Source organism: Monodon monoceros, unplaced genomic scaffold (assembly GCF_005190385.1).
Source record: "Monodon monoceros isolate NGI ecotype Baffin Bay Population unplaced genomic scaffold, NGI_Narwhal_1 Super_Scaffold_6, whole genome shotgun sequence".
NCBI lineage: Eukaryota > Metazoa > Chordata > Mammalia > Artiodactyla > Monodontidae > Monodon > Monodon monoceros.
The window spans coordinates 48,714,734-48,741,277 of NW_021703783.1; the positions used below are offsets into that span (position 1 = coordinate 48,714,734).

At 40.3% G+C, this 26,544-nt stretch overlaps 1 protein-coding gene across 2 annotated transcripts in view; it reads left to right on the forward strand.

Annotated features, from left to right (window-relative positions):
* Nucleotides 1-26,544, forward strand: part of SRGAP1 (SLIT-ROBO Rho GTPase activating protein 1) — a 269,221-nt gene that overhangs the window by 199,723 nt on the left and 42,954 nt on the right. For both annotated transcript variants that reach the window (XM_029205131.1, XM_029205130.1), the window contains exons 9-14: nucleotides 10,372-10,569; nucleotides 10,997-11,081; nucleotides 17,940-17,967; nucleotides 21,673-21,775; nucleotides 25,330-25,390; nucleotides 25,546-25,623. In XM_029205131.1, coding sequence (XP_029060964.1) covers nucleotides 10,372-10,569; nucleotides 10,997-11,081; nucleotides 17,940-17,967; nucleotides 21,673-21,775; nucleotides 25,330-25,390; nucleotides 25,546-25,623 — 553 coding nt within the window. The remainder of the gene's footprint in view (nucleotides 1-10,371; nucleotides 10,570-10,996; nucleotides 11,082-17,939; nucleotides 17,968-21,672; nucleotides 21,776-25,329; nucleotides 25,391-25,545; nucleotides 25,624-26,544) is intronic.

A 26,544-nucleotide genomic window follows, 5' to 3' on the forward strand; every position in this document is an offset into this window, starting at 1 on the left:
CATACTAGACCTGCATTTCTATAGGACAGTAACTGGCTTGAGCTGAGGAGTACATACTCCCCTTAGACGCAGAGCACGTGCTTCCTATTTGCCATACGCCCCACTCAGCCCACTTGCCTATTTTCATTACTTGGCCCTGGAAGATAGTTGATTTTGCAGCACTTGCCTTAAAACAAAGAGAAGAGAGCAGTATGCATTTGTAAAATGGCCTGAGTATACTTGTAAGTAGTAAAAGTTGGAAGTAAAGGCTTGAGAAGGGCTTGATAAAATTTGTGGTTGATGCAGATTCACAATGGGTTGTGACATTTACTGTCACTTCACAGTAAATGAACTGTGAAGTTCAAATGTAAAAAACTTTACATTTGCCTGTTAAACCTTTTAAAATGAGCTTTCAGTTTCATTATGCTGTGAACTTGCATCGGTGATACCTTAGCCTTATGATTCCAACTTCCAGTCAGCCGGTCCACAAATATATATTATTAGGTTCGCTGTGTATTGTGCCCATAGAATTAGAGCAGGGACTGCTGCCCACACAACTCTATTCCCCAATTTTTTTTTTTTACTTAAAAGTATAACTTTTTATTAAAACTTTGAAGTGAAACCTTAATAAACATTATTTTTAAAGGCAACGCTTTGAAAGCAACCTAAATCTAAATGATCATTTATACCTTTCTCACTATACACAGTTTCCAAAGTCCAACCTAATGTTACACAGCCATGTCCACTTTCTGAAAGTTTACCATTCAAGTGAAATAGGGAGATTAAGAGGTACAGACTTGCAGTTACAAAATAAATGAGTCAAAGGGATGAAATGTACAGAATGAGGAATATAGTCAATAACTATGTGATATCTTTGTGATATGTGACAGATGGTAACTCAACTTAAGATGGTGATCATTTTGTAATGTGTAGAAGTTTCAAATCACTATGTTGTACGCCAGGAACTAACTAACATGGTGCTATATGTCAATTATACTACAAAAACAGACCAAATTATAGAAAAAGAGAGGGGGGTGGGGGAGAGGGGGAGTTGGATGAAGGTCATCAAGAGGTACAAACTACCAGTTATAAGATAAATTATTACTAGGAATGTAATGTGCAACATGGTTAATATTATTAACACTGCTGTGTGTTATGTGTAAAATTTGTTGAGAGTAAATCCTTTTTGCTTTTTTTATTTTGTATCGGTGAGATAATGGATGTTCACTAAACTTATTTTGGTCATCATTTCGTGATGTATGTTAAGTCAAATCAGTATGCTGTAGACTTTATTATTGCCCTGTCAATTATATCTCAATAAAACTGCAAGGGAAAAGAAAGAAAGAAGGAAGGAAAGGGAAGGGAAGGAAAAAATTTACTTTTAACCGTTGTTGTAGGGATTTCAGCTTAGGGGGTCATTGCTGTGGCTCCTTTCTTTCAAAGCTAGCCTCTGGAGTAATTCCCCATAGATCACATTTCCCTTTCCTTAGAGTTCCTCATTCCTCCCTTTGTTGCAGGAGAATGGTCATGTCCCAGGTTTCAGGTGAGTTCCTGGGACAGGCTGCCAAGTGAGGGTCCTTGGCTTCACACAGGAAAGAATTCAAAAGTGAGCCAAGGTAAAGTGAAAGAGTTTATTTAGAGAGATGCACATTCCATAGGCAGAATGCTGTTGTCTCAGAAGCAGCCCAGGGTGATTAGTTTTTTGGGGCTGGGTAATTTCATAGGCTAACAAGTGGGAGGGATATTCTATTTTGGGGAAGGGGCAGGGATTCCCAGGAATTGGGCCACCACACACTTCCACTTTTTGGCCCTTATGGTAGCCCTCAGAAGTGTCATGGCGCCTGTGGGAGTGTTGTTTGGCATATGCTAGTGTATTACAGTGAGCATCTAATGAGGCTCAAGGTGTGCTGGGAGTTGTATCTTCTGCCATCTTGGGCCTAGTTGGTTCTAACCAGTTTTTGTCATATCCTCAATGGCTGTGTCATTCTTTTAACGGTTGTGCCCTGCCCCCTTCCCTCCTGTCTCACCTTTATCAAAGCCAAAGAAAAGGAAAATGAGTTGCATAAGTAAAGCAATTAGGCCTTTCTTTTCTTTAGGACAGCCTTATTTTTAAGTAGTTTGCCCCATTTTCAGACCCTTTGTCCCAATATTTGCTCCAGAAAACAGAGCTTTCATAAGCATGTCACTTCTGTGCTATGAGTAAAACCTTCTCACACATAAAACAACTAATTTCTCTTAAGTTATAGTAGATTTATCCCCCGAAGGGAATAGAAAAGAGAGTAGTCTGTAATTAATTCCTCAGTTAATTTGTAACAGTGTTTAATGAACATATAAATTTTCCTAGCACCACTTAAAATCTTTCACCAACAGTTGACTAGGGAGTATTTCACAGACTATTCCCAAATATAATCCTTACACAGGATATTTTCAACAATAATGAACAAGATTTTAGGCAAACATGTGAGATAATTTTCATGGCATGGGTAATTGAGGGAAGTAAGAGATATCTTGGTTTTACTTTCTGTTACCCGAAAACTGGGTTCACCTCTTGGTGGGAGTGTAGCCAAAAGATACAGCCAAGCCAAAGCTCAGGAGAAGGAAGGATTTGTTATTACTTGCAGCAAGTAAGGAGAATACCGGGCATCTTTCCCAAAGCAATGACTCCCCAACAGCAAGAATTGGGGAATTTTTAAGCTAAAGGTACATGCATATTCCTGAAGAGGTTTGAGCAGAGGAGAATTCAGCATAGAATTGGGGGCAAAAGTCAACAGAGTCCAAGTTTAGTTGATTGAGGTCAGGAGGGTCAACATCCTCTTTCCGTCCTCCACCTGGGTAGGGGCCTTAGTTCCTGCAGAACTCAAAGATATATTATGTATATCCCTTGAGGAGGAACTAGGACTCTGCTTTATCACTGCCTATTGTTTGACTGCCTTTTCTCTGTTCCTGCATTCCTTTGTTCCCTTGAGATCCTTGGTTACTGAGACCTGTTCAAGGGCAAGCATTGTGGCCAGGCTTAGATCACAAAATGGCTTAGGCTAAAATGCCTTCTCTTATGTCAAGAAAGCCATCCATTCCTGGTTCTCTTTCTCCAGGGACCCCCTAACCTATCTGCTTACATTTCTACTTAGGGTAGAAAAATCACATTTCCCCCCATCAAATTTCCCATAATACCAATCGATGACTGTGGCAGAATCTCAAGTCATATACATCATTGATCAAACCCTTAGGGGCAGTTGGTTTAAGAAGTGAAGCTTGATAACCACTTAATCATTATTGCTATGTCTGATGACTTGTGTGGTTTTAACTTCATTTTAACTTAAGTGTTTCTTACTTGTCTGAAACCTCCTACTGATGAGGTTGACAGTAAAAGCCCAAACAAAAGAAAACTGCCATTTATCCCTTAAATGATAGCATCATCTCGGCCAAAATTGAAAACAGGATCAACTCTTTCTCACTGGAAATGCCTGTTGTTAGAAGCTCTGTGTGTGTGTGCGTGCGCGCGCGTGTGTTTTGTTTGTTTGTTTGTTTGTTTGTTTCAAATAAGCCTTAACTCACTGAAGGGAGGGACTTGATCCAGAAGATACCAAGCAGAATGAGGAGAGCGTCTAGAAAGTGTCTAAAAGTGATTGATGGGGTAGGGCATCTGGAAGAAACTGGCAGAGCTCAGGATGACTGTCAGCAAGGAGACCCCACGTTGTTGGTGTGTGCTGAGCATTCCTCTGGCGTCTTAGCAATTTGGAAGGAGGAAGACTCCAACTTGCACCGTTCATTCAGTTCATTCTCACCGCCATCTTAAGAATCTGCTGTATTCCATGCACTGTGCTAGTTAATAAGCCACGCCTGGCCTCAAGGTGTTCCCGCTGGAGATAGAAAACAGAGGCCCTCTAAACAGTGTGGTGTAGGTGCTGGTGAGAAATGGATTTGGGATCATGCTCCTCAAACCACTCTTAGCAAAGGGTTCACCCAGAAGGGTCATGAAGTCAGAGTCCAGATGGGCTGCAGGAAAACAGGCTTTCTGAGACATGACTAAAGCAGAAATGTTGTTCAGAGGGCTCTAAGCAATGATGATGTTCTCTTCTTTGGATTAAGTTGTATCGTTGCTGAGAATGAATTTTGTTCAGAAGTCAGGAGAGCCTGGTATTTGTAAACATCGCCTTAAATGCAAGTGTGTAGGTTACTAGTGTGAATTCCTCTGGAATGGTGACACGACCCTTCCCCAAAAGCAGGGGGAAGAGCAGCAAAAATCAGACTGTTTTTCTAAATCTGGCAACACCTTACCCAGCAGTGACAGGGTCACTGGCACCTGTACCCCCCCGTTAAGGTACCGGGAGCAAGGGAAGTGCTCTGCCGCTGCTCCTGCCTTCTGTGGCCTGTGCTGGCAAGAAGTTTCTGTACCCCTGGCTAATTAACTATGGCATTAATCCAGTTTATATGTGTGTGGTCTCTTTCTGCTAATTTTGAATACACCTGAAAGGATACAGTGCTCTAATTGAAATACGTACAAGGTCAGTGGTGGCAAGGAGGGAGTAGTTAAGTGGGGAGAGGAGGACAGGGCTAGGGGTCACCTTCACAGATGGAATGATAAGTCTTAAAGGATGAATAGGCCTGCACCAGGTGCAAGGTACAAGGCACAGTGCCATGAAATAACGTGGTGTGTGTTAGGGGTTGAATTGTGTTCCCCCCAAATTCATATGTTGAAGTCCTAACCATCAGTACTTCAGAATGTGACCTTATTTGAACATAGGGCCTTCACAGAGGTAATCAAGTTAAAGTGAGGTCATTAGGGTGGGCCCTAACCAGTGTGACTGATGTCCTTATGTTAAGGGGAAATTTTAACACAGAAACACAGAAGACAATATGAAGAGACAGAGAGAGAAGATGCCGGCTATCTATAAGCCGAGGAGGCAGGGCTAGAACAGCTCCTTCCATCATGGCCTCAGAAGGCACCAACCCTGGCCACACCTTGATCTCAGCCTTCCAGCCTCCAAAACTATGAGGCGATAAATTTCTGTTGTTTAAGCCACACAGCGTGTGGCACTTTGTTATGGCAGCCCTAGAAAACTAAATCAGTGTGTTTGGAGGAGGAAACTTCTTGTTTTCTCTAATAATTGTAATGTCCTGGGAGAAGAAAGGCAAAAGAGGTGGTCTACAGAAGGCCGCAGAAATCTGCTCTCAGAGTCCAGGCCACCTGGACACTCCTTCAGTACAGCGTGTTCTTTGGGTTTTTCATAATTCCTTATCATGTTTTTGGCCTCTCCTTCTACAAAACCCAACTGTGTTTCCTTGCTACTAACGGGGAGTCATTACAAGCCTCATATTAGCTGTTTCATATCTGCTTCATTATGTTCCCCCTTGTGACTTATGAACATGGTTTGTGTGTGTGTCAGAGCTGGTGTTATTCTTCATCGGGAGTGTCCCATGGGATAATACGTAGTCCCAGCCATTGTATCTGGTGGCTTCTGTCACATCCTTTATTCTTCCCGATAATTCCAAATTTAACCATGACACTCTTGTTTCTGAGAAGGAAGTTGAAAAAAAAGAAAAGCGATTGACAAGGAATCACATTCACCGTTGCTGGGTCCACAGTATGGGCCATGGTCTGTGAGCCTGTTACCAAGGACTCGGGTGGGTGTGGCACCTGCCAAGTCACTGGACAGGTCCCTGGTGGGCAGGACTGGCCCTGGAGCTGAGCACACCTAGATCTAAGTCACAGGTCTGCAGTAGGGTCCACAGCCGGGACCAAGTTCTGCAGGCCTGCCTCTGGGGGCACAGATGGGCATGTCTCCCTCCTGGTCCCTGGGTGGGCAGGACTGCTTTTGGACTACTACCGAGAAGGACTGGATCCAACTTACAGGGCTGCTTCAAAAACCAAAATTGGACAGAGTTTGGCAGGCCTGACTCTGGGCATACAAATGGGCTTGTCTCTTGTTGGGTCCCTCGGATGGGTACGACTGCTCATAGGCCATTGCTAAGAGGTATTAGAGCCAAGTTACAGGGCCGCTTCATTATCCACAGTTGGACCGAGGTTGGTGGGCCTGCCCCCAGGGCACAGATAGACGTGTCTTCAGCCTGGTTTCTGGTCAAGCAGAACTGCCCCCTGGACTGCAGCGGGGCTCATCTGGAGCCAGGTTACAGGACCACTTCAAGATCTGCAGTTGGACCGAGGTCGGCAGGTCTGCCTCTGGGAGCAAGGACAGGTGTGCCTCCCAGCATGTCCCTGGGCAATAGCACTGCTCCCAGACCAGGGCTGAGAGGGACTGGAACTGCATCGTGGGCTGCTACAGGGTCCAAATCTAGGACTAAGGTCAGCGGGACATTGGTGGGCGTGACTCCTCTTGGGTCCCTTGGCAAATAGTGCTGGTGGCAGGCCCAAGGCCAAACAGGACTGTAGCTGTGTCTACAAGCGGACAGGCTATTTCTGGGTCTGTAGCCAGGGCCAAAGTTGGCAAACCTGCCACCTGGGCATGGGCCAGCTTTCTCAAATTGGTCCTTGGCAGTTGTGGGCTCCATCAAGGTTTTACAGGCTCCTATCTGGATCCCAAAGCCCCCACAAATGCACTTTCGTCCATGGATGGCTGCCAAATTGTTGTTGTGGGAGTGTATGAATAGGGGACCTCTAATTCTACCATCTTACTGATGTCACCTACAGGATAGTGAGTCTCTTCATTCAGCCTATAGATATATAATCATGACTTTCTTAAAGTACTTATAACGTTATTTTAAAAATCATCTTTAATGTGCTTTTTTCCAGTGTCTATCCTTTGCAATTTGCATATCCTCAGGAATAATGACTAAATCTGTTTAATTTTTGCCTCCTTTTAAAATTTGCTACATCACATGACCTCTTTAAGCCTCTAAACTAGCACTGATTGTTATTGTTTCTTCCCTAAACAGTATTTTGTTGTTTTAAAAAAAAAAACAAAAAACAAAAAAAACAATCAAACATATCTCTACTTCCTGTAATGGTGGACTGAGCCACTCAGCTGCTTCTCGCACATTTCATTATCCAGGACAAGGTACATGGCCAAGCCTGAAACCCATGACATACGGAGCCACATGTTCCCAAAAGGAAGAGCATCAAATATTTTGAACAGAAATAAAATCCAGTGATTCTGAACTATTAGTGCCCCTAATGGCTTGGAAAAATAAACAAACATTCTCTCATGATGATAACCTCACCCTAGACCTCAAATAACTCTACAGAAACTGTCCAGCAAAGATAACTAGGTACATAAGGAGAAAAGACAACATGAGTGATAGCCAGAATACATAACAGACAATAGAAATATACCCACAGGAACTAAATATTGGGATTACCAGAAAAAAACTGTGAAAGAGCTATTTACTGTGTTCAAGAAGATAAAAGTCAAGCTTAGATTTCAGCAGGGCACTGTTATAACCTATAAACAGTGAAATAACAGATTTGAAAATGAACCACACAGAAATTCTAGAGCTGAGAAATATAGTAACCCAAATTAATAAATCAGGCATGGTTTTAACATCAGATTAGACACAGCTGAAGAGTGAACTATCAAAATAGAAGACAAATCTGAAGGAAGTAATCAAAATGCAGCATGGAAAAACAAAAGGATAGAAAATATGAAGAGAAAGGTAAGATACAGAGAACGCAGTGATTTTTAGCATACTAACTAAACTCCCAGAAAATATTGATAGAAAAGAAAGTAGAGACAATATTTGTAAAGATAATGGCTGAAATCTTATCAGAGCTTAAGAAAAGTATCACATAATTCAAGAAGTCCAAAAATATTCCAGGCAGAATATATTTTTTAAATCCTTACCTAGATACATTATAGTGAAACTGTAGAAAACTTTAAAACCAGCTGGAGAAAAAAAGCAGGGTTCATTCAAAGTGTGATAGACTGATAGTAAACTTCTCATTCAACAGGAACATGGAAGCCACAAGAAAGTACAAAAAAAAAAAAAAAGTACAGTGATGTTTTAAATGTACTGAAGGAAAATAACTGCCAACCAGGAAAAAATATCTTTCATAAATGAAGGTGAAATAAAAGACATTTTTAAATCAACAAAAGCAAAATTCGCCACTAGAGGATTCATGCTAAAAAGAATTTCTGTATAGAAAATAAATGTAGTTACCAAAGGGGAAGGGGAGGAATAAATTAGGAGTATGGGATTAACAGATACACACTACTGTATATAAAATAGATAAACAACAAGGATTTACTGTATAGCATAGGAAACTATTCAATATCTTGAAATAACCTATAATGGAAAAGAACCTGAAAAAGTATACATGTGTGTGTATGTGTGTGTGTGTGTATATATATATAAAACTGAATCACTTTATTGTACACCTGAAACTAACATAATATTGTAAATCAACTATATTTTTAAAAGAAAGAATTTCTAAAGGGTGTTCTTAAAAATATAAGGTATAGAGATCAAAGAATTTAATAAATATATGGATAAAGCTAAATGAATACTGACTATATCATAATAATGTCTTGTATTTAAATGTATACAAATATTTACATATATAATACATCCTATTATAAAACATTACAAAAATAGCATATAAGTCAGGAAGAGTAAATGGTTTTAAGGTGTTCTAAACTCTGTACATTGTCTGGGAAAAAGATAAAGCTATTGATTTACATTAGACTTTGATAAGCAAAGGTGGAGTACAACCTAATTGTGGAAGATAAATGTGGAAGATAAATTTAAAAGCTCCTAGAGGATAACATAGAACAGTATCTTTATGACCATGAGATAGGAAAATATTCCTTAAATAGGACACAAAAGGCACTGATTATAAAGGCAAGGATTAGTAAATTGATTACATTAAAATTAGAGACTGTTCATCTAGACACTATAGAAAGAGTAAAAAACCAGAGCTCAGAGTGGGGAAAGATATTTGCAACACATATAACTAACAAAAGACTCATATACGTATTACAAATCTGTAAAGAAAAAGGCTCATCACCCAACAGAAGACTGAGCAAGAGGTTTAACAGAGTGTTTCAAAGAGAGAAAATCTAAATTGCCTTGAACATATGATAATGTGCTCAATCTCAACCATCAGAGAAATACATATTAAAACCACAATGAGATACCACTACACACCCAACACAGTGGTTTAAATTTTTAGGTGATTTTTTTTTTTTTTTTTTTTTTTCTTTTTTGGCCATGCCACACGGCTTGCAGGATCTTAGTTCCCCAACCAGGGATCAAACCCAGGCCCTCGGCAATGAGATCATGTAGTCCTAACCACTGGACCGCAAGGGAATTCCCAATGGTTTAAAATTTTAAAACTGACAGTACCAATTGTTGTGGATGTGGAGTAATAGGAATGCTCCTGTGTTGGTGGGAATACAAATTAGAGCAATAATTTTAGAAAACAGTCTGGAATACCCAATAAGCAGCCATTCTACTCAAGTATGTGTGGCCCAACAAAAATGTGTTCCTAGCAGTATTATTCATAGTGGCCCAAAACCAGAAATAAGTCATCTATCAACAGTAAAAGGGATGAATTATGATGTATTCTTACAATGAATATTCAGCAGTGAAATACTGTACTGACAAGAAATGAATAAATCTTACTACATAAAGTTGAGCAAAAGAAACAAAACAAAAATAATATATGCTGTAAGAATCCATTTATTTATATAAAGTATTTTAAAAGGGTAAAACTAATATATGAGGTTAGAAATCAGGATAGTAGCTACCTCTGGGGAGCAGGAAAGTGTGTGTGGTGACTGGGAGAAGCACAGGTTACTCATAATGTGCTATATTTCTTGATCTGAGTGGTAGTCACATGAGTGTGTTCAGTTGGTGATAATTCATAAAGCTGTACACTTATGGTTTGCACATTTTTCTGTATGTAATTTCACTTCAGTTTAAAAGGTCCTTTAAAACAGAAAGTGTGGGCTTCGCTGGTGGTGCAGTGGTTGAGAGTCCGCCTGCCGATGCAGGGGACACGGGTTCGTGCCCCGGTCCAGGAGGATCCCACATGCCGCGGAGCGGCTGGGCCCGTGAGCCATGGCCGCTGAGCCTGCGCATCCGGAGCCTGTGCTCCGCAACGGGAGAGGCCACGGCAGTGAGAGGCCCACGTACCGCAAAAAAAAAAAAAAAAAACAAAAAACAGAAAATGTAATTGAGAGAGTACTCAGTGATACATGTGATTTACAGGAACTCAATTATAAAGTGATATCCTCCTCAGGATAATTTTGAAGAAAGCCTCTCCTTATATTGGTGACATGAGGTATTGTTTACCTGTCTCTCTCCCCTAATAGACTCTGAACTTTGGTGGGGGCAGGGCCTGTGCCCCCATCTGTACCTGACAGAGCAGTTTCTCACTGTTTGTGGGATTCACGAAATAGGGTACTAACCTGAGAAATGTGCTCCTATTCCCAGGTTAAGAAAACGACTGAGGCCACCTTGCAGACGATACAAGATATGGTCACCATCGAGGACTACGATGTTTCTGAATGCTTCCAGCACAGTCGTTCCACAGAGTCTGTGAAGTCTACTGTCTCTGAAACCTACCTGAGTAAGCCCAGTATCGCCAAGAGAAGAGCCAACCAGCAGGAGACCGAGCAGTTCTACTTCATGGTATGCCTGCTGCTTCCCCAGCCACCCTTGGGGCTCAGATCTGGGGGCCCCAAGTACTGTTTCTGGAGTTGCATCAGAATCACCTGGGGTTCTTTACTAAGATCAGAGTTTCCAATTCAGTAGGTCTGGGATAGTGTTTCGGAGATAGTACTGATATGCAGACAAATTTAAAGAGGACTGCTCTGAAACAGAACTTTTAGATTATTTAATGAACATACATGTCACCAGGAGAGCTTGTTACAATGCAGGTTCTGATTCCAGGAGGTCTGGGGAGGGAGGCACCTGAGAGCCCATAACACTTTGCTTAGCAAGGTTCTATGATCTAAAAGACAAAAAGACAAAAGTGGCTGGATTTTAGATATCCTATGGGAAGTTCCTGGACACTGAATAATTTTTTTTAAAGTTAAAAACATCTTTGCTTTTGCAGAAACTCAGAGAATATTTGGAGGGTAGTAATCTCATCACAAAACTTCAAGCCAAGCATGATTTGTTGCAGAGGACCCTTGGAGAAGGTCAGTTATCTGACATAGTTGGGGAGATGACCTGGATTATATGTTGTGTCATGTATGTATTCCGTGAAGAGTGTGAACTGTGAATTTGTGCTGGAAGAAGCAGAGAATACTGTATGTTGAGATGTGGCTTTATCTGTGTAAGAATCAAGTTCTCCCTGGAACTGTTTTCTCTATGAGCTTGATGCTAAGCAGAACAGGGAAATCTAGCCAACACAGAGCTCCAGAGGAAGGGTCTTCAGAGCACAGTGCTCCTAGGAAGAGAGAAGTCAGAAGGAGCCGCACCTGTTCCCACCTGCTGACCCCGCGCCCCCCAGTCACTTCTTCCTTTCCTTCTTGGAATTCCCCACCCTTCCAGCCCCACCCCTTTTGTTTAAATGGACTAGTATTCGTTGTCCCATCTAATGCCTGTTTGGACTCTAGAAACCAGTTAAACCAGTTTGGGTGATTTTCTTTTCTTTCAGTAGGCATTGGTTTTACTTGAGAAGCAAACGAATTCTATTAAGCATATTGCTGTATCTAATGGTGCCAAAAACAACAGTAGCTACCACTAACACAAGGCTCTCTCTGTGCCAGGCATTGTTCTGAGCTGTATATATATAACTGGGCACTATTAATTTCCCCATTTTTACAGATGGGAAAACTGAGGAGAAAAAAAAGGATTAAAGTAAAGGGTACAGTGTAGATGTTATTGCTTCCCTTTTCATCTTCATGAAATTTAAAAGGAAAAAAAAACACAAATGAAGTTCCTGTCATAAGTACCTCATAATCTGTAATACATTTAATTATCTTTTATTCACACTAGATCTTGCTGGAAGTTATAAAAAATGAAAGAGAATACAGATGGGAGAGGGAAATAAGGGGACTGAGTTGTGTAAATAACTTGGGCCAAAAAGAGTTTGCTCCCTTGACCTAAACTCTTGCCTCCTACCATTTTAGAACCTTCCTTAGCCATAAAGCAGGGTTTCCATCACCTTATCTCCTGGTTTCCTCTAAGCGACCATTATCCTCTGGGAATGTCCACATGGAGAAAGATCATCATAACCTGAAACTCCATGTATTGCAGTTAGGATGACAGACTCTAAGATAAAAGGCCAATTTCACTTAGAAAAAAAACAAATAACATTTAAAGTGCTAAGAACTGTCTTTAAAAATAAAATAACCAAATACAATATGTGAACCTTCATTAGACTGTGAATCAAAAAGCAAAGTTGGGCTTCCCTGGTGGTGCAGTGGTTGAGAGTCCGCCTGCCGACGCAGGGGACACGGGTTCGTGCCCCGGTCCAGGAAGATCCCACGTGCCGCAGAGCGGCTGGGCCCGTGAGCCATGGCCTCTGAGCCTGAATGTCCGCAGCAAAAGTTATAAAAGGCGTTTTAGGGACAACTGGGGAAATTTAAATATAGACTGCATATTATATGCTATTATTTAATGAATTTTTAACTTTCCTAGATATGATAATGGTATTATGGTTATGAAGGAGAACATTCTTATTCTTAAGGAATGCTTGCTGAGTGTCATAATGTCTGCAGCTTACTTTCAAATGGTTCAGGAGAAAAGATAAATATACGAGAGGGAGAGAGAAGGAAATAAAGCCATTATGGCAAAATGTTAACAGTTGGGAAATCTAAGTGAAGGGCGTAGGAATGTTCCCTGTACTAATCTTTCAATTCTTCTGTAACAGAAGTTTGAACCTTAAAAAAAAAAGCCCTTTTTTTCTCTTTGAATAGTTGACTTACCTCAGCAATTATGTCCTCTTTTTTCTTTGTTCTCCTCATGATATCATGTAAAGTCTTTTTTTCTTTTTTCCACTTTTCACAAATGCCTAATACTGCAGTGATGCCCCAAGGTCTGTTGCCAGTCCCAAAGCATAAATAATCTTCAGTGCAGATGAAAACTTAATAGGCACAAAGTCCTTCCCTACAGGACTGGAGACACCATTTAAGAAATTGTGAGTTGGAGGGAATTTAGTAGTGGGTGAATTCATTCTTGGCACTGCATGTAGACACGTGTTAATACTCTTGAGACCACATTCTGAAACTTTTGTGGTACTCATTCTATGTAGATTCCCTTATGTGTCCTGGAGAGAAAGCCCCACCGGTTGGTATTATTTTACATGCCATTTTGGCTAGGGCTCTATTTCAGCCAGTTCACTGAATCCGTACGCCAGATTCCGTCTTCAGCTGCTGAACTGTGTAAAGCTGTATCGTACCTCGTGAGCTCCGTGCCAGGATGTCTTCATCTTGTAATTACTTTCAATGGTTTCCGGTGTCCTAGCGACACAAGCTTGTTCACGTGTACCAGGCGTTCGCTGGACTGGGTTTATTCCGCGCAGGAAGCTGGATGGTTCTCACCCAGTGCCGGCAGACCCACTGGCTGCAGACCTCTCTGCTCCCCCGCCCTGCCCCCCGTGCAGGCTTGGCAGTACACAGTTGTGCTGCATGGGCTTGTTGCTGGCGGCTTTGCCCAGAGACAAGCAGAGCATGGGGGCCGTGCCCCACCTTTTAGCTCCGCCATTGTGAGCCCTTTGGCTTTCCATGCAAGCCCTGTTCACTTTAATAGGCTTACACCAAAGGAGACCAGGCAAGTTCATGGCGCCTGTACCACAGTGAGATTATCCAATGGTGAGCCCTTAAGAAGGGATCCGACTCTGGGTTTGGCCAACTAAGGTTAGTAGCACAGTATTAAACAATGTGTTTGGGGACAGTCCTGACTTTTTATGTAGAAATCACATCTCCGAGTTATACTAGGCTCATGGCTACAAAAACTGCTTTCATAGTAAAAGAAATAGAGCCTAACTCAGGGATTTAGCAGTTGATCGTACACAGCTGAAACTGTAGCTGCGGACATGTGTTTGGCCTGTCTTGCTCACTTTTGGCAGGCTACCAGTGGCCCAGTAAGTCCTTTGATGTACAGCACTGCAAAGCGACTAGATTGGGCTCTTAAAGTGGCACTGTCAAAATTCAGAATTCCACATCTTTGAAAACAACCGAAATAGAAGGAAACGCATCATGAGTTGTTAAGACCAAAATCGTCCTCATCATCTTCATCATCCTTCAGCAGCACCATTATATCATTTTGTGATGTCTTTGTTTTTAAATTGGAGATGTTCAGTCGAACACGGTAAATGAGCTATATGTCTACAAAACTGAGGCACTGAAATTTTTTTTCTTTTCTATTTTAGTAATGAGCCTTAGTGTTCACATTGGCTTCTTTGAGTGCAGCATTTGGAGTTAAGGGGATGTAAATATCAGTGTAATTTCTGCTGAACGTAGAAAATCTAATACTGGAAGTTGAGTTCCATGTTATATTGTTTCTAGACCCAGGCATAAGGTTCCTGACAAAGGAATTGAATAGATGATCCTCACTTAATCCTTTGTCTGTCTTTGAGTAAGAGTACAAATATACTTTCAAAAGAGAAGCTGATTGTGAATAATTATGTTTTTTAGAAAAGCACTGCAGGTAGTTGGTATTTTTAAGGAAGAAAAAGGGCTGGAAAGTAACACCAGGAGTCCGTATCAATCATTCGTTAGGGACAAAATCTAGGGTGCCTCCATTCAGTCTGAGCTGTGCACATTTTAAATATTGTATCTAGTTTGGGGACTCAGATTGCAACCAAATTAATATTTCGGTTTTTCCTTTTACTCTGTGGACATAAAACACATTGGAGCATGAAAACTAATTATCTTCCTCATTCTCAAGTAAAATTTTAAAAGTAGTCAAAGTAGGTGCTTGTACCAAGAACAAGATAATTCTGGGTCATGGGTCATTCTTTTCTTCCAAATGGCTTGCATTGGGGTGGGAGGAGGAGTTCTCTGTTGTTCTTAATAATTAAGTAGCCTTCCAAAGAAAGTGATTGAAATTTAATCCTCAGACCACTGGAAGCGTTCACATTTCTCTGGGAAACAGATTCTTCGAAGCTTGCGTGTTATTGATCTATTAATGATGATACTGATTGAAAATAAAACCTCATTCACCAGTTAAGACACACTCAGTACTATTAGCAGAAAAAAACGATGGATGCGGTGGTGGCAGTTATGCTATGAATGATAGTTCTTGCAAAGCTTGCTCTTGACTCATTGATCAAAATGTATCTTTTATAGGTTTTTAATTTTTTATCAAATACTACTAACCATGGATGGATGGAGCAAAATGATTTTAAGCCATTTTATATAATCATTTTCTAACTCTAGTGAATATTCAGTTGGGATATTTTAACAAAATAGCAAAACTTAAACATTATAAAGCATTTCATTTCTAAGGAATTATCATTAACATCTTTATCATTGAATCACTTGAAAGTTATTAACCTCTGTGATTCTCTTTAATTTGATAGATATTAGATTTGTTTAATAATTTACTTAATTTATTAAATCTTCAGTATTTTGTATTTGGCTTTAGCCATATGAGGTGGACAGATATGTAAGCCATAGTCTCTACCTGTCTTCTAGCATCTTTCAGAGTATTTGCTGGGGAAAACGAAAGACTTAACATTTTACAATATATTGGATTGGCCAAAAAGTTCATTCGGTTAGTGAATACATTGTGCGATAAAATTCTTGGCAAAATGAAAAATGTCTTTTATTTTCACTTAAAACAGAACGAACTTTTTGGCCCACCCAGTATTACTGGGGAGCTCAGATCTAGAATTAAAACAAACCTGAGCCTTAGTGCCGGACCCACCACATACTGACCACGTGACCTTGGGCAAGTCACTTGCCTTCTCTATGCTCAGTCTCTTCTGTAAAATAAAAATAGTAATAGTACCTACTTCATAAAGTTGTGAAAATTGTGAGTTACTATAGAGAAAGTGCTTAGAACAGTGTCTAGTAAATGTTAGACATTGCTGTTTTTATTGTTGTTATTGATACATATGTAGTTTATGTCATACTTTTATGTTGTAATAAAGTATGCAGCATGGCAGAATATAATACAGCACAAACCAGCTATTTTCTCTGCCTTCCATCCTTTGTTCATTCTACTGACCCACTGGGTGATCTCAGCTAGCTCCCATGGCCCCAGCACAACCTAAAGGGTGGTAACTCTTTAAATATCTCCAGCCCTGTCTTCTCCTTGTGCTTTAACCCTGTATAGCCAGCTTCCTGCTGAAGGCTATCCTGTAAGACATCACACTTAGCTCACCGTCTGCTCTCTCCGCTTTCTGATAGACGTCTCCCACTTAGAAATAGCTATAAATTCTTCTGGAGTTCTGTGTCCACCGTCTCTTTTTTCTTGTTCCCCAAAATAGCAGAAGGCCAGCAGAAGGAAGGGACTTCCAGTTAAATGACAGGTAGAATCATTAATTAAAATCAGATTTTTCTCCTTTCCCCCGACCCCAACCCCAAGTCATGGCCAAGGACAGATTCTACCAAGACTTAACAGTAGCCTGGATCTGTTTGAGAAAGGTATTCTCTGATATGAACTGGTGCCCCTTGTTTAGTAAATAGGTGTTAGCCAAATACCTTATGTCACTTGTTATTCAAAAGCAAATGATAGCGTAAAAGACTCGTTGCAGCCTGGCAGTGTTCATTCACCATTCCCAACCAGGCAGCTCTCTCTACGGATTGTTATATTGGCCTTGCCCTACAAGCCTGAATCACCGCTGTGATACTATGGGCTGGTCTCACCTGTTTGTGCTGCAACATGACCCTTCTCTGCCAGCTGTATTTTCAGGCTGTTTCAGGACCGTATCATCATTTTGCAAATAAACCAGTTGAATGGATTAACTCTCCCACACCCCTTCCCACTGCTTCACCCTAAATATAAGAGAGAACAGACAGCAACCCATAGACATATTCAAACTTGAAATTACCTCAGTTTGTAGGAGCACCACAAAAATACAGAGCTGTTATTTAAAACAAATCAAGAAGCCCAAATGTATAAGAACTCATGTTTTAAGTGACAGAGAATTCTGGGAAAGGCTGTTAGCTTACAAGTTGGTGGAATGTAGCATAGTTTAATGTCCTTGTACTTTAATATCTGCAAATGTCATTTCCGACTATAAAATGCAACTTCTCTCCCTGATTTCATATTATAGAATAAACACCAATTTAATCTAAAGGAAAAGGAAATTGAGTTCTCCTAACCCTACGTGACCCCCTGCTTCTCTCTCACAAGTATCAGTCAAGGCGGGGAATAACTAACATTCAAATCTTGGATGTGTTTTATTTGTATTTCATCTTTGAACTTACAGTTAAGATCAAGCAGGAGCTTCCCTGGTGGTCCAGTGGTTAAGACTCTGAGCTTCCACTGCAGGGGGCTCAGGTTCAATCCCTGGTCATGGAACTAAGATCCCACATACCACATGGCACGGCCAAAAAACTAAAAACAAAAAGATTACGCAGCTATTTCTTGATATAATAAAAAATAAAACTCCCCGGGCTTCCCTGGTGGCGCAGTGGCTGAGAGTCCGCCTGCCGATGCAGGGGACACGGGTTCGTGCCCCGGTCCGGGAAGATCCCACATGCCGCGGAGCGGCTGGGCCCATGAGCCATGGCTGCTGAGCCTGCGTGTCTGGAGCCTGTGCTCCGCAACGGGAGAGGCCACAACAGTGAGAGGCCCGCGTACCGCAAAAAATAAATAAATAAATTAATTAATTAATTAAAACTCCCTGCCTCATATTGCCAAGTGAAATATGTTTCTCTAATCTATAGAATTTATTAAATTTTATGTATATATTTTATGAAATATTTACTTTGAATATTTTGTCTATCTTTATATACTGTCTTCATGCTCCTCACCATAAAATGTGTAAGTTATTATAAACTCAGCATCATAAATCAAGGGACAGATGATACAAAAGATTGCCCAATGCATTGCACGGATGCCACTCAGTTGACTTATTTTAATTTTTTTTTCTGCAGGTCATAGAGCTGAATATATGACTACAAGGTAGGAAAATATTTTATCATAACTCATTGCATCTCACTCTCTTATCTCTTTTAACAAGCAACCATTTAAATGCTGCAAGAATGAAGATATTTTGTTAATGAACATGGAAGATAGTTTGGGCTTGACAAAACAGTAACATGAAGTGTTTGGGGTTCTCACAAAACCAGATTTGCTCTGGAAGATCTGAGGGTTTCCCAGTGGAATTGTAAAGCTCTTTAATGAGCAGCCTCAGTTAAAAAAAAAAAAGACATAAATTGAATGGGTTTGATTTATCTAATCCAAAACACTTTAAGTTTCTAGAAAGAGTCTGATAGGATTTTTGATTTGATAATTTAATTAATAAGCAATATTATGCAAATATCTACTGTGTTAGTTACTTCTTGCTCCTGTATGGTGTATAAAAACTAGAGCTATGTTGAATACTCTTAGGATTTTAGCTCTGCCCGTTTGGTTTACTTTAAAAATTTAACTTTTAATGCCTAGTATCATATTGCACTTTCTTTCTTTTTTTCCTCCTTTTTCTCCCCTTTTTTAAAATTCTTAGAAGGACTTTGATGCTACTGCTGAGAAGGAAAAGCCTTTTTGGAAGCAGGTTCTGATTTGGGTTGGGGAAAGTTTGTGGCAAGTTTTATTTTTCTCTGTCAACATTTGTACAACAGCCAGAAATTATTCTAATTGACATAGCAAGACTTCACACTTTTAAAGTTGAGTTCTCTTTGAGGTAGGAGACATTTAGAACACTGGTGTGTCTGTTGCAGTAGTTGGCAAGTTGATTTTAAGGTTCTGCAATGTTCCTGCTAGGCAGTTTATTCAAAAGGAAACCCCTCTTACTTCTCGGTGAACCAACTAGAAAGATACAGCTACTGACTTGTCTAAACTTTATGAAAATACTGAGGTTTTTCTTCCCTGTGTCAGTGACAAAGAGGCATATTACTCCTGCATAGTAATATGTGTTTTTTTTCACATATAGTGTCCCTTTGCATTATCAACTATTTTACCTGTTTCTAAATTATAATTAACATAAGGCACTTTTTTAAAAGATTTTTTTAAAGGAAGGAGTGCAAATATATATTTGCAATGAGAGCTGTACTTGCCCAACAGACTTGATATTCACATCATCCTGACTGGTATTTCCTCTCATCCACATGGGCATTCTGCCTAGAAAGCCAGATTATCTGGAAGTTGTGTGGCGGGCACACAACCAGAAGGAGTCATACAGTTCGAATGTTGAATGAACGTAGAATCTGTTCACCCGATGTGTACGTGGTAGAGCCAGGTCCATCAGTGCACCAGTTTGCCTGCCAAGCCAACTCTGCCGTGGAAAGTACCTTGATAAGCACTCAGGCAGTTTATTTTAACCTCAAATCCCTCTCACAGCTTTAGTATCTTCATATTTGTCTCATACTTTTGATGTGTCAAGAGAGGCAATTATCAGACTTTTGGGAGAAGACTCAAAAGACATCTCTCCGTTAGCCCCAGCAAGGAGTTTCTCTGCATCTCTCAGTGATGCAGGAATAATTATCCAGGGCCACTGGGGGCTTTGGCTCTAGCTACAACATTTGCTTGTCCCCACTAATCAGTAACCAAACAAAATGAGCCTGTGTTCCTATTCCCTTGGCTTCATCCACTGCTCCAGATAGCATTAAATGTGAAGTTCTTTGGACCTTGTTGTAATAACCACATTTTCTAGTTCCTATATTTGATGCTTTGATATCTTGAGGCCTTACTGACCTTGGAGGGACTCCCCCTCTGAGAGCCAGTCAATTCCTAGAGATAGTAAAGGGCTTGCTTACAAGTGTGCCTTTTGCGTACAAAGCAGCCAGTCCAGAGCCCAGACTCTCAGCCACCTCCTTTACCAAGTCTTCACCTCAGGGCCCCTGTTCCTCTTCCCCAGTCACCCAAAGGCCAGGTACCAGACAAATAGGGACAGCTCCCGTGCCCCCAGGGCCCACCAAAATTATTCAAGGACTAGCCAATCCTAAACCTGCTTACCCTGCCTTGCCTGTTCCTCCCCGTGGGAACCGCAACAAAGGCTCACATTTTCCCTCATTCTTCCTTCCTCCTGAGCGACCTTGGTGCTTCTGCGTGTGACCCCCTCCCCCATGTAGTAGCATGCCCCCAACTCTTGGGAACTGTGAGTAACAAACCGTCTTCCCAATAACAGTTGTCTTCTGATCTGTTGCCTCACCGTACCTGAGTAAAAATAAAGTCTATATTTTAAAATACTTCTAAAATAATGAAAAGAGTGGATGAAATCAAGCACATATGGTTAAATTCCTTGGTGGGCAGTTGTTTTGTTTGTTTATACCTACCAGATCCTCTCCTCGGTGAATGGCATAGAATTCAGTGTATAAATCTTGTTCAGTGTATAAACAAGATTTCAGAAACTTCAGCAGTGGCAGATTGACTTGCTAGGTGAAATTTTCCATGTTTGCTTCTAGACACTTGCAAGGGCTCCTTTTAACCTCTCGAGCACCATGGAGCTTCAGGTGTTGCTTGCTGTATACCCCATTAGTCATAGGAGCCCAGCTGTTGGGAGAGCCTTAGAATTTGGGTATGGAAGGCGGTATCAGCAAGTTTGTTCCCCTACCTCTCTTGACTGCTATGATAATACCTTAGGAAGCTAGCCAGGCTTCTACATAAACTCTTGGGCTTTTGTTTCTAAACTGGTCTTTCAGAACTTTAATGAACTGAAAAGGCAATTCTTCCTAGAGAGTTTGCAGCTTAATAAAGGGCTTTACCTGATTTCCAAGTGTGGTGTACATCCTCAAACCAGCCTTCCCTTTTAAGAAGGAGTTTAGATTGGAATGTCCAGAGAGAAGTTTTGGGATTCTTCTTGCATGTATTCCTTGCAGCACAGTTGTTGAAGTTGAGTCACGTAATCCTGGCCCTCTTTGCCGTAAAGGGAGAGGGCAGAAGAGGTTCCCTCTCTCCAGTTACAGAGCAGGATGATGCAGGGTTTCTAAATATGGTACTTGGTACCCTGGATGTCCATATGCCAGAGAGACTGACTTATCCATCAAAGCAAGCAGACTGGAGATGGAGAGAGTCCAGAAAATAATAAATGGGTGCATCTTAATGCTCTACAAATAGGTGATGAGCTAGTCTGTTTTAAAGAAATAACAATTCATGTGAGCCTGGACCCACTGCCCCCCAGAAATAGCAGTGAAACAAAACTATTTTTCACTTGTGACCCATTAGTAGCTACTTTTGCATAAAATAAAATCCCATTAATTACCTGAGGGATATCAAACAGATGTCATGTTATTTGCATTGAAGAATTATGTCATAACTAAAAATATTATATTTAATTTCTCTATTGGGATCTATCAGAGTCCTAATTTTTATGACCCGTTGTCTTCTGTGTGACTTGTAAGCCGAATAACACAAACCTCGGTTTGTAACTCTTGGCCAAATAGCTCGTAGTTAATTCCATTTGTTGATGATGACCGCTTTAAAACAAACTAGCAAACAAATGTCAACTACAACATACAAGAAAAGAATAGTCTGATTGAATAGCTGGTATGGGTTTTGATATATAAGTAAAAGTAAATAAATGGGAAAGGGGAGGACTGTTTTCCTCTGTGGGTAGGGGTGGGGAAGGAACACAAGAATTCCTGTGTTTTGTAATTTTGATGTGACCTATGGGTGTTTCATTTATTGTTTGATTTCTGCCATGCTCAGTAATTATATTCCCTCTCTTAGGCCTCCAAATGTTCCCCCTAAGCCCCAGAAACACAGGAAGTCCAGACCCCGCTCACAGTATAATGCTAAGTTGTTTAATGGGGATTTGGAAACATTCATCAAGGTACTGGCACCAGCCATCTGGGTGGCTGATCTCCACGCTTCTTACTATAATGGTCTCAGCCTCTCATAAAAGGAGGCAGGTCATTATGTCCAAGTCTGTCCTGGGGCTCTTTGCTTTCCCAGAAAATCAATATAATATTTCCTGAAGTCAGAGAGAGGAAAGAATATTTGGTTTGAGTGCCTTCAGAAGAGGGAATAAATGTGGGTATTATTATACTGGCAAAAGAGAAAGCCCTCTTCCTTAAAAAAAAAAAAAAAGCCATAATTTGTACGAAAAGGAAATAGAGCTACCTGATAAAATGTTTTGTTTCTACTCATGCAAATGAGGTGGCACAAAATATATCTAAAGTCCATCGTTAAGCTAGCTCTGAAGCACAACGAGTTTCGATTTCCCATGACTTGAGGAATTCATTATATTGGATAAATTGTAGGACCCTGTGGTCTGTATCTGGATCTCTGCTATGTTTACTCTGTCTTTTTCATCCTGTATTTCTGATAACGCTTCTAGCCGAGGACGAAGGAATTCACACGCGAGACATCAGGTATAGTGCTCGAGGGAAGCGAGGGCACAGCCTCTTTCGCTCTTGATATCATTTTCAAATCACAGTCATGCTTGGCTTTAATTAGATTTTTTAAGGTCTTTAAAAGAAAAGTGTTTGCAATTGGAAATTAGACAGGTTTATAAATAACTTTACTTAGAAAAGAATCATAGAACTCAAACACTGATTTAAGAGGAGTTGGATAAACTCTTAAGTTTTACATTATGTATTTGGCAAACATACTAAATTTGGGTCAGGGGCTTTTATTAAGGAGAGTCAATGTTAAATACCAAATGTACATTTAATACTGGATTTTGGACCCTCATGTAAATTATACAAAAAAGAGAAGAACTTACTCTTTCATAGCTAACATTTTATGACATGGGACGCAGTGTTTCTGAAGACTAAATTTATACAGGAAACCACATCATTGATAACCTCCCTTAACAATATGTTACAGCTGTCTTGCTTTCTTTAAAGACAGATCTTTTATTGGATATGTACACTAATCGTTAAAAAATGTATGTGTGTGTGCGCATGCATGCGGACAGAGAGACACATGCATACATACAGAGATTAAAAGCATCTGGCAACCTTAAAACTGAGCCCTAACCCTGGAATTGAGTGAAAAGTCACCGGACAACCTACAGAGCAATCACGAATCCAATGCCATTAGCCTTAAACCCAGAAGAGCCTTATTGGCTCTAATTTAATATGAAATTATTGTCAAATTTGATTATCTGGTTTCCCAGCCCAGGGCTCACAAGCGGGGGCAAACTAGATGGAGAGAAGGGAATGATAAAATGAAAGCACTGGGCTGTGCAACTGCCTGGCAGAGAAGGAGAATATAGAAAAGCTCAAAGAAGCAGATGTGTGATTCCATTATATTTGATAGCACAGTACAAGAATGACTGCTTAAGGTCATAGGAAAGCACATATTATATTTTTAAAAGATTTTTTCATTAAGAACAGTTAAAGGAAGCCAAATTTAGGCACGAAAGTGGGAGTAAACCACTTATCGTGGAAAATTCACTTATGTGAGCTCCTCTTTGTCCCAGATGCCATATTAAAGAATCTTTGGTCCTAGCAGTGAAACAGTGGATACAGGGATCCCTACACTTCTGAAAAGTGCTCAGTCAATTGAGGTCCCCACAGTATCACTGCGAGAAAAACACCACTTTTCCTGTTTCCCATGGGGAAACTGAGACACAAAGGGATTCGTTTGAATGGTTGATGGAGCACGGCCCATTGCTTCACTTCTTGTAAAATATTTTCTACCAAAGCATCTGGCGTCCATGAAATTAAATTAAAGCATGCACATTCATTACTTTTTGACTCCAAAATTCATGATATCTGAATGAAATCGTGATGATAGCTGAAAGATTAGCAGTTGCCTAAGCAAATGTGAAGACGAAAATATTTTTTAAATAATACACAAACCTAACACATTTTTATTTAGAACTTTCTGAATGCAAACATTTTCCTTTTAATAACCTTTTAATCTTGGTTTTTCTTTTTGTTTTAATCCTAAGTTCAGCTGTTGCAAACTAATATTCTCCTTTTATCATTTACATTTAAATATTTGTTGCTCTTTTAGATTACAGTTTTATAGGAATTGTTCACATAAAAAAAGGTTGTATCCTAAAGAAAAATCCCCTCTCCTATTTAGTAAGTTTTGATGTAATTATATGGCTATTCTTGAGCCAACTGGTCCACAATTAATAAAGTTTACATTCCTGAAACAAATTGACTAATTAGAGAAACTTAATGCAGGCTCCAGAAGTAATTGAACCATTAACTGGTTTATACACTGATGAGATTGTCTTAAAACCGAAAATGAAACCATTCCTCAAGAAGTATATTACCCATTCTAGGAATGGTAAAAAGTTAGATTGCTGGACTGCATTATTCCCACTCTTTGCCCTGTTGATTAATTGGAAAGGTTAGTGGATTCTGAATTGTTCTAATAGATTGAGACAACCAAATTCTTCTTGTGTTGCAGAATAAAATTCCTCATGAATTAGTGCCTGATTTCAGCTAATCATTTTGAACCTCCATGTTAACCTTAAAGCTCTAATTCCCGAAAGAGCAGAGCCTGAAAAGAACATGAAAAATAACTCCATAGTCGGTAACCTTTTTTAACTACATGGAGTGCATGGCATTGATACATATTTAACTGTGACCTAAGCAGCTCCTTCATTTCATTTGTCATCCTGTACATGTCTTAATACATTTCCAGAATTCGCATTTGCTCAGTAGAGTGCACTGACTATATTATGAGATGTGGAGAAAGAAGGCTAAGAGATGGTCCTTCTAAGAAAACGAGATCTAATGGGGTGTGCGTTGGTGCCATTTTTTTCTCCATCCTTAAAACATGAAAAAATAACAGTGAAAAATCTCTAAGGATCAGCAAGTTCCGATGCCAACTAAATAAATACATGACACGTTGTGAGCAGCTCTAAAGCAATTCTCATGTTACGCATCTGGAAACACGTAAGCCCTTTTATAACTGTCACCGTCTAGATGGTGGACTCTCAGGGATGCCACAGAGAAGAGCCTGAGATGGCTGAATGGTTGTGTTTGGTGACTAGTACAGTCAGTCCGTCCTAAGATGCTGTGCTTAAAATACACAGAGTTCTTTTCAGGTCCATTAGATTAATTACTCGTATAAATAACCTTTTAAAAACTGAGTGATTTATATATTCATTTCTATATGTAAGCCTACATACAGTAGAAAAGATGAATTAGCTTGACATCTTTAGACACAGCAGAGTAAGTTGAAACACGATTGCCTTCAATGTATTTAATTTGGTTTGCCCCAGAACTGAAACATACCTTCAGTTAAATATAATTTGATATTTGGCCCTTGTGGAATATTTTAGAGGGAGTGTGTTTGGAGATGATCATCTAAAAGAGTAAAAGTCAGTCTTTAACTAGGGTTAAACTATGAGCTTTATTGTTATGTGTGATTTGTGCCTCTTCTTTGCGGTTAACTGGTTTCCATCTCTTTACCCAGGACTCAGGACAGATCATCCCCCTCATTGTGGAAAGCTGTATTCGGTTCATCAATCTCTATGGTGGGCCCTAAACTGCAATATTCTTATTTTAAACAATAATTACTAGGAGTATTTCAGTAAATATGTCTTTCCTTTTAATACTTAATTGTTGGGAAAAGGGGGACCTGGAGGACATGATGGGTTCTTTCATGCTCTTTCCCTTCTGTTCTCTTTAGGTCTTCAGCATCAGGGGATTTTCAGAGTGTCTGGTTCCCAGGTGGAAGTCAATGATATTAAAAATTCATTTGAGAGAGGTACTTGCATGTCTGCACCTATAAGCAAACCTTGTTAAAAAGTCATCATTTTCTGTAGAGTGAAGTGGCATACTTATTCTGTATATCTTCAAAACCTTTCTCTGCATTTATTTCATTGTGGATGTTGAGTTAAGAATCTATTTAGAATAGCTAAGAAATGAAGCCAAAATCATAAGACCTTGTTATCAAGTCTAGAAAAGCATATGAGTTTTGTATCCTGGTTTAGGAATGGCATTGATAATCCTCAGCACGTTGTCAAAGGTGGCTCATGAAAGGTTCTAGAAGAGTGGCAAGAACAGCCCTGGGCCTGCATAGCAGCTGTTTGAGGTGACTCATCCCAGCTTCATGTCTGTTTCCTTTGTCAGGACCTCTCCTTCCTCTTATTACCATCCCCAGACTCCTTCCCTGTGACCTTAGTTGGTGCCTTACTCTTATTCCCAATTGGCTAAATAAGTCCTCCTAAACATTATGATTAGCAAAACCGTACACTTTAGCATCAAGCGGACCTAGAATCAAATCACACTCTTGCATTTACTAATCATGTGATTTGGGTCAAGTGACTCATCTCTTATTCTGGCCTCGGTTTCCTCATCTGCAGAATCCCAGGACTGGTGTGAGAATTGGGTATAATCCATGAAAGTGCCTAACTCTTTTTTTTTTTTTTTTTTTTTTTTTTTTTTTTTTTGCGGTACGCGGGCCTCTCACCGTTGTGGCCTCTCCCGTTGCGGAGCACAGGCTCCGGACACGCAGACCCAGCAGCCATGGCTCACGGGCCCAGCCGCTCCGCGGCATGTGGGATCCTCCTGAACTGGGGCACGAACCCGTGTCCCCTGCATCGGCAGGCGGACTCTCAACCGCTACGCCACCTGGGAAGCCCATGCCTAACTCTTTAGGAGTGGGTCTTAGCTAATAATGCTCTCC